At 36.9% G+C, this 8829-nt stretch overlaps 2 protein-coding genes across 2 annotated transcripts; both read right to left on the bottom strand.

Annotated features, from left to right (window-relative positions):
- Positions 1-224: 224 nt before the first annotated feature.
- On the bottom strand, positions 225-2298 carry LOC137399983 (uncharacterized). The gene is made up of 2 exons (XM_068086270.1): positions 2133-2298; positions 225-1786 (listed from the first exon to the last, which is right to left on the bottom strand). The coding sequence occupies exons 1-2, from the start codon at positions 2227-2229 to the stop codon at positions 558-560; spliced, it is 1326 nt and encodes a 441-aa protein (XP_067942371.1). The 5' UTR covers positions 2230-2298; the 3' UTR covers positions 225-557.
- A 375-nt stretch (positions 2299-2673) lies between these two features.
- On the bottom strand, positions 2674-5964 carry LOC137400077 (uncharacterized). The gene is made up of 2 exons (XM_068086388.1): positions 5789-5964; positions 2674-4226 (listed from the first exon to the last, which is right to left on the bottom strand). Exons 1-2 carry the CDS (start codon positions 5883-5885, stop codon positions 2998-3000), a joined length of 1326 nt encoding a protein of 441 aa, XP_067942489.1. The 5' UTR covers positions 5886-5964; the 3' UTR covers positions 2674-2997.
- Positions 5965-8829: the final 2865 nt, after the last annotated feature.

The raw sequence follows: 8829 nt of genomic DNA, 5'->3' as shown, positions 1-8829 counted from the left end.
CCCATAACATAACAGATGTATAGTATATTATGGCAGAGTTACTGCTGAATGACTCTGTCGCTGATAAGGATAAGCAAAAACTATGGTCTCATCTCACAGTCACAGTTAGTAGCAATTTCTATAAATTGGAACATCCTTGGTTTTTTTGACTAACACAAACCTTTTTTCTTGAAAACAACCCAACAGTTTGAATAGAAGAATTTTTTTTCAAATTAGATGCAAAATATTATATTTGAATTAAAATAGCACTGCAAAGACACGTGCAAGTTCTGTATTCAATCTAATATCCAAACTGCCAAAGAAACACACCAGTTGAAACTGAGCTCAATGTGACCAATTACAGCAACAAACATGGTTGATTAATTTAATTGATTGGCTAAAAGTGGTTATATACATAAGCAAAAGTTACATATCTACTTCCAAACTGCTGTGCCATAGCCATTTTCTTATGTCATTCTGTTACCTTAAAATGTTAATGAAAAAAACTAATTTAATATTATGAAGTCTATATACAGAAACATCATTAACATTATTAAAGACACTGAAAGTACATGTACTTATATGCTATTTGCAAAATCAAATGAACTGCCAAGAGGAGGGAAACTGAATTCTTCCAATATCATGTTGCACCGCTTGACAAGTTCACCGTCCTTCATCCATTGGTATTGCTCTTTTGTGTTTCCGGTTTTCCATTTGACATTTCGAGCCGCTGCTTGGCTGTCATAGTTTAGTGCTTCACAGGCTAAATCTACATAATCAGATGAGATGTCCAAATATTCAAAAAGTTTGATGACTGTCGCTCGTTTGTTTTCTGCCAGACCGTCATACTTGAGTGGTTTGATATTGATTCCATTCTGTTGAGCCTGCTGAATTGTAGTCAATTTGGCACACCATCTAAAGCAGTTCCATTCAATAACATTCTTTGGTCTCACCCTAGCGATGACCCTCATACAAAAGTCATGGTTGAAACCATTAGTACTTGACCCCAAATTGGATATTTGAGACCACCAGTTAACATCTGAAGGATCTCGGAGCATCAGTTTTTCGGCGCGATAACGCAGCTCGGTATAATTCCCAAAAGCTCGCTGGGAAGAACTAAGAATAGGGAGAACATCTCGATATGCTACAAGAAGCTTATGCTGAGGAAAACGCTTTACGAGATGGTATATCATGTGTTCATCAAGATGAAATGCTTTCCATAGGACTGACCAACCTGGAGGCGTTTGTCGTAGATACATTGTTATTGTGGCAATCAATATACGTTTGTACTCTTCTGTTTTAGAAAAGCTTTCCGCGCAGCTAAAACCATGGTCACCAAAAACAACACTACACCGCAAAGCTTGTGGTGCAGAAAAGGCAACCCATCCCGGTATAGAGTTAAAAGCTTGCACCCAGGCTGTTGAGCCACATCTAGTTGTATGGAAAAGCCAAACTACTTTTCGATCTTCCACATCGATCTTGTCTACCAATTTATAAAAGGATTGAACTGGTAAAACAATCAATCTGGTACAACGCTTTATTTGAGCCAACCATACGAAAGGATGCTTTCTTGAGTCGAGTATGTCAGAATCAACTTCTGTGAATGTTGCTTTCTTTGAAGTGATTGACAGAAGATGCACCCTGTTATCCAAAACAATATCGGCGGGCGCAAACCTTTCATGAACTGTGAAAAAACATTGCGGATTTGCTTGAAAACTAAAGGGATTGATCCACACCACTCTCTGCACATGAGCAGGAGCTGCAGATTCTTTACCACTCATTGCAGATTCTATCTTTGCAGAAGTTCCTAAAATAAATTTGTAAACCAGATAAATGTGCTAGGAGTTAGATTAGTAAGGCTTTTAATCTTGAAACCTTGTTTGAAGGCAATATTTGCTATGAAATACTTGCTATGAGAGGTTTGGCTGTTACAAAATGCCATGATAAAATAGCAAGACAATTTTTTATAATATGATATGTTTGTTTGCTGTTTGCTGTCATAGCAACAAACTCTGTCTGTTGCAGCTTCAAAACATCAGCAACACACTTTTGCATGACATACACACTTTACAACTATTTTCTATAAAACCTGAAAAAACGCTCAGAACAGTAGTTATAACTGCTTATACGCACCAAAATATGTTTAAACTTACCATTAAGCACCCAAATGAGTTTCACAGCCCTCACCCAGAGATGGTGAACATACGTCATCAATATTTGAGGCAAGGCTAGAAGGAATAAAGGCAGCATGCTTGCTATAGCTACCGAAGAATGCAGAATGAATTTATTGCCTACTACCTTGATATCCACAACTAGCCACTTTACTTGGTCAACAAATGATTTTCTATGTTGACAAGTAACTAGTCTGAAGCTTGCCGGTATGTTAATCTTATGACCTTTGACCCATCTCTAGCGCAAGTAAAATAATCATTAACTATTCAGCAGTCGCTTTAGTTGATCAATAAAAAGTCTTATATTTTGACCTGGTATGAGGCTCATTTTAAGGTTATGAATTGTCACATATCATGAAGGCAGTGTAATGTTTATTAACTATTTAAAGGCTTGTTAACTAAATGCCAGTTGCTTGGTCTTGAATAAAGCTGCAACTTCACAGTATATATATTTGTGCAACAAATATATATACTGTGAATATATATTTGTGAATTAAAATAGCACTGCAGAGTCATATGCAAATTTTGTATTTAATCTGATATTCAAAGTTCCAGAGAAACACATCAGTAAAAATTGAACTCAGTGGGATCAATTTCAGTGCCAACCGTGTTTGATTAACGTAACTGATTAGCTAAATGTGGTTAGATACATAAATGAAAGATGGATATCTAGTTCAAAACTGCAGTGTCACGCAGTGTCACCGTTTTGAACATAATGTGGAGCACAACTCTATATTATTTCGCCTCCTCGCTCAATTATCCAAAAAGTGTTATTAAAGAAAAAACTAGTTTAAGATTATGAAGTCTACAGAAACATCATAAACAGTATTAAAGACACTGAAAGTAGTTATATGCTATCTGCAAGATCAAATGAACTGCCAAGAAGTGGGAAACTGAACTCTTCTAATATCATTTTGCAACGCTTGACAAGTTCACTATCCTTCATCCATTGGTATTGCTCTTTTGTGTTTCCGGTTTTCCATTTGTCATTCTGAGCTGCTGCTTGGCTGTCATAGTTTAATGCTTCGCAGGCTAAATCTACATAATCAGATGAGATATCCAAATATTCAAAAAGTTTGGCAACTGTTGCTCGTTTGTTTTCTGCCAGACCATCATACTTGAGTGGCTGAATATTGATTCCATTTTGTTGAACCTGCTGTATTGTAGTCAACTTGGCACACCATGTAAAGCAGGACCATTCGATAAGAGTCCTTGGTCTCACCCTAGCAATGACCTTCATACAAAAGCCATGGTTGAAGCCGTTAGTAAATGATGCCAAATTAGATATTTGAGACCACCATTTAACATCTGAAGGATTTCGGTACATCAGTTGTTCAGCGAGATAACACAGATTTACAAACTTCCCAAAAGCTCGCTGAAAAGAACTAACTACCGGGAGAACATCTCGATATGCTACAAGAAGCTTATGCTGAGGAAAACGTTTTACGAGATGGTATATCATGTGCTCATCAAGATGAATTGCCTTCCATAGGACTGAACAACCTGGAGGCGTTTGTCGTAGATACATTGTTATTATAGCTATTAATATACGTCTGTACTCTTCTGTTTTAGAAAAGCTTTCGGCGCTGTTATAACCATGGTCACCATGTACAACACTGTAAACCAAAGCTTGTGGTGCGGAAAAGGCAACCCATCCCGGTATAGAGTTAAATGCCTGCACCCAGGCTGTGGAGCCGCATCTGGTTGTGTGGAAGAGCCAAACTACTTTTCGATCTTCCACATCGATCTTGTCTACCAACTTAAAAAAGGATTGAACTGGTAGAACAATCAATCTGGTACAACGCTTGACTTGAGCTGACCATATAAAAGGATGTTTTCTTGAATCGAGTATGTCAGAGTCAACCTCTGTAAATGTTGCTGTCTTTGAAGTGACTGACAGAAGATGTACCCTGCTGTCCAAAACAATATCGGCGGGAGCAAACCTTTCATGAACAGTGAAAAAACTTTCTGGATCTGCATGGCTACTAGTAGGATTGATCCACACCACTCTCTGCACATGAGCCGAAGCTGCAGATTCTTTACCACTCATTGCAGATTCTATCTTTGCAGAAGTTCCTAAAATAAATCCGTAAACCACATAAAAATGTACCTGAACTGATAACTAAGTGCTAGGAGTTTAATATTAATATTGTAAAGATATTGCCTCTGATACATCGGTGAAGTTGTTTGAGGGTGCGCACTGATTGTCATTTACTCTACCAATATTCAAAAACAAACCCTAGTTCTATTGCATAATGTCTGGATTTTAAATACCAACAACCTGAACTCAAGACATGCAGTTATGATTTTGATGCATCGACATAGTTGCATGAAAGTTCATTGACCTTGCGAGCTACCCCCAAGACAAAACTTGTGGGGCAACCTACCAGCTCAATAATTAAACTGTTTCAGCAGAGTTCACAATGTTCTATTTCTAATAAAGACAGAATTTGTCAAAGAACAACTAGTCACAAAATATTAAAGGTAAGATACTATTTAAGTAGTTTAAACAAAATTAATCAAATAAAAATCATTAAAACAGGAGAAAGAGTTAATCGATTAATTAAGATCCAAGACTTGAATAAATAAGGTTTAAAATAAGTTTATAACTCTCAAATTGTAAGACTCACCAACTGCCTTACATTATATTGTAAAATAGCTCAACTTTCCTTGCTCTGTGTAGATCCAGTGACTGAATGCTGAACTTAGAAAAATGCTGCAGTATTTATTCTGTTTTTACTATTTATAGGAGATTAAAATAAGTCAGGGTATCATTAACTAAAAGAATTGTGACGTACAAAAGATTACAACATGTCGTGAAAGATCCTGTGGAAAAATTATGAATATTAAAATTTCAAAAATAGGTACTTTTGTGGCTGTGTCTGATATTAAATTGTCATTTCTGGCTGATCATTTCTTGCTTTTGGTTTGGTCTTGGTTCGGACGTTTAGGAGAGGTAGTCTCTGGGCACTGTCTCAGGTGTGTATTTCGCTGGCTATCCTTTATTTACTGGATTTGGTCTCTCCTAACCCTTGGTCTGGTAGCTCAGGTGTTTGAAGGGATGGGTCTTGTTACCGCATATGAGATAGGGGAATTGCAGGTTATGGTAGTGTTGGCTCTAACACAGTTGCAGAGTGTGTAATTTCCTAGACATGGGAATGATCCTTTAGGTGTCAGATAATTAGGTTTCCATAAGTCGAGATTTTTCCGGTTGGTGATTAATTGCAGCTTGTTGTTTTAGAGGTGTGGTGCTTTCTTTTTCAAAGGCATATATATGTTCAACCAGCATTTCGACGAGATTGGCAGTAAATGCTCTCTTTTCCAAAAGCATGTTTATAATATTATTAATACATTAGTAAGGCTCTTAATCTTGAAACTTTTTCTAAAGGCAATATTTGCTATGAGAGGTTTGATTGTTACAGAATACTATGATAATTTAGCAAAACAATTTTCTATGATGTGTTTATTTGCTGTTTGCTGCCATAACAACAAACTCCATCTGTTGCAGTTTCAGAGCATCACCAACACACCTTTTGCATGACATACACACTTTAGAACTACTTTTTTATAAAACCTAAGAAAGCACTACGTACAGTAGTTATAACTGTTTAGACTCACCAAAATATGTTTAAACTTACCATTAAGTACCCAAATGAGTTGCACAATCCTCACCCAGAGATGGTGAACATACTTCAGCAGTATTTGAGGCAAGGCTAGAAGGAATAAAGGCAGCATGCTTGCTATAGCTACTGAAGAGTGCAGAATGACCTTATCGGCTACTAACTTTGATATCCAGTACTAGCCACTTTACTTGGTCAACAAATGATCTTCCATGTTGACAAGTAGCTAGTCTAAAGCTTGCCCGTATGTTAATCTTATGACCTTTGACCCATTTTGAGTCCAAAAGAATCATTAACTATTCAGCAGTCGCTTTAGTTGGTAAATAAATAGTCTTATATTTTGACCTGGTATAAGGCTTATTTTAAGGTAGTGACCTTTTGCGTATCATGAGTGCAGTGTAATGGTCATTAACTATTTAAACAGGCTATGGGCCGAGCAGGCAAAAGAGCTCTAGCAATGATCTTCAGTTGGCACCCCTTTCAGTGGCAGTTTCTGCAGTGATTTAGACTAATTTTGGTATGGAGAATTCAAAACGGAAGAGTTGCCGCAGCTGCCATTCCGACTTATATAAGAAATTTGATAAAAATGATATTTTAAGACTTATCTCCCCTGTAAATAAGATTCCCTTCATAGAAGCATCAGATTTGAAACTTTTTATCATAATCATTTTGCTGTGATTAAGGATGTCATTGGTGAAGTAAAAATTCATCTTCTATCTATTTTCGAATATTCCATATCTTACGATTGTTACACCCACATGTAAACTATATACATGTACATACGTATATGTACATGGGTGTATAATTGTATGGTTTAATAGCTTTATTTTACAAAAAAAATTCAAAACGCTATAATTATGTTTTATAACCTGATACTGATGAATCATAGAAAATAATAAGATACAAGATAAGTGCATTCATGGTTTGAGCTTTGACGTGACTTGTGTAGACCACATACATGGCTCTCAAAAAATTAATTTAATAAACATTGACTAAGCACACAGGTCAAACGCTTAATCACTGTCTAGAAAGCTGGAAAAACCCTTTTTAAAGAGCCTGAAAGGTCTGTTTCCAATGGTGTATGCCTTCAAATTGTCTGCAAGGGCTACCAGATTGACAGAACATATGCTATCAGAGACTAACAACAGCAAAATTGAGCTTGCTATGAAAAAACACAGTGAGGTGAGTGAGTATTTTTTAGACTTGTGATACATTACCCCACATTTAAGGTGAGATAACCGGATTCATAATTGTTCTATAAAATAATTATGTAATTTAATTACGTAAGTATTAATTATTATTAAGATGAAAGGAATGCTGACATGGTAATGTGTACAAACCAGTAGTGGTCGCTACTGATCAAGATGCTTGTATTCAGTTTTAAAAATAACTAAATTTCCATCTAGCCAGGCCTTAATTATTAGTCTTGCCCTTGTTTAACAAATGGACAAATCATGCATGTATTCACTCTAGTTTATTGGTTTAAGCTGACTAAGTGATAGTGATTTCCCCAGTCAATGCTGTCCTGGCATTCATTTAGCTACATGAAGAGAGTCGGAAACCTGCTACTCATGATACACCTTGTGAAGATGAAGATGAGCCACCAAAGAAAATCACAAGATCCAGTTATATTATGTTGTCCACCTATACGCATCAAAACCTACATTTAGACATACTGTATATGCATGATTTTTAAAAAAATAGTGTGGTACTGCTCACACAAATCAACTACTCGCAAAGCTGTCCTTCATGTGACCAAAAACTGTGTCTGCTGGTATGTTCATCTATCCTGTAAATTAACCTAAGATATGATTTCTTCAGTTGTTTTGACTATGATTAAGTAATTGATAAGTAATTGATAAGCAGTGCCCTGTATTGTTTTGCAGACCAACTTGTACTGATATGGCAATAATTATTGGCATCACATAGCCTTACAAGCAACTATGGCCCTCACAACGGATTTAAATTCCTATTGCCATCTTCAAGCACCATTTCACGTAACAACTTGCAAATTTTAAGAGCGGTGCACCTGTCTACATATGCAGATGGATTGAAAAATGCTGCTACCATCAAACAGGAAGAACGTGTACTTTATAGAACTTGGATCAAGATGTGGTTGCTTTAGAGATGGCCTCTCATAACAAGTATTATGACGAATATATCTATACGTGATGCTCGATACACAACTGCATAAGTGGTGAAAATGTTGATCAATCTTGCCTCAACATAATCAATTAAAATTGTTCACTTCTTACCTATGGTATCTTAGAACTTTTTATGTAAGGGAACAAGCAGAGAGCTGTGCCTCTAACTGCAGTTTGTGGATATTACAGCCCAGGTTCTCAGAGGGCAATTGAGTTAGAAACCTTCTCACAGGACTAATTCATATCTATGGCAGACATGATCGAACTACCAAAAATGCAGTGACTCCAAGCTATTGAGAATGTGGGGCCATCCTTGTGGATGCCATGGCGCTTATCCAAGCCCGGCCTGCCAGTGCCTTCGCTTTAACATTCCGTCAACTTGCTGATATTATTATTATTGATATGCTTATTGCTCATGCTAAGAAGTACGTACAAGGCTGCTTGTGTGGAATTTGTGCTCAAAAACTATTGCAAGAATAGAGCTACTAAGGCTACTATGCTCGGAGATAAACTTCCAATGTGAAAATCTCATAGGTTTGCATGGTTTCTCTGGCTGTGATGCAATTTCATCCTTTGCAGGCAAAGGGAAAAAGAGTCATAGAAAGCCCATCAAAACAGAAGTCGACCTTCAGCAGGTAATAAAAGGACTCTGCGAATCATTTAACAGGCAACCTAGCAATAGACGATAGCCTATGATTTACGTAAAGTCACAAAGTAGCCTTGGATAAATACATCTGCAAATTGCATAGCTATAACTGCATAGGGAGCTGCTGTGGCTGCGCACCGAGACACTGCTAAATGATGTATATGTATTGAGTTTACAAGTAGACTCACCACTTGTTATTAGCCTAGGTGAGGTGAAGGTCATGAGAGCAATTGTGTCAGTTTTTTTCTACTTACATGTCAACAGGTTCA

This window comes from Watersipora subatra, chromosome 7 (genome assembly GCF_963576615.1).
Source record: "Watersipora subatra chromosome 7, tzWatSuba1.1, whole genome shotgun sequence".
Lineage (NCBI taxonomy): Eukaryota > Metazoa > Bryozoa > Gymnolaemata > Cheilostomatida > Watersiporidae > Watersipora > Watersipora subatra.
Note: the sequence above shows the minus strand (reverse complement) of the source record. Positions and strands in the feature narration are given on the sequence as shown.

Coding starts and splice junctions, on each gene's coding strand:
- LOC137400077 (XM_068086388.1), bottom strand. CDS start 5,885: ATGCTGCCTTTATTCCTTCTAGCCTTGCCTCAAATACTGCTGAAGTAT. Junction 4,227..5,788: donor ACTCATTTGGGTACTTAATG/GTAAGTTTAAAC, acceptor GATTTATTTTAG/GAACTTCTGCAAAGATAGAA.
- LOC137399983 (XM_068086270.1), bottom strand. CDS start 2,229: ATGCTGCCTTTATTCCTTCTAGCCTTGCCTCAAATATTGATGACGTAT. Junction 1,787..2,132: donor ACTCATTTGGGTGCTTAATG/GTAAGTTTAAAC, acceptor AATTTATTTTAG/GAACTTCTGCAAAGATAGAA.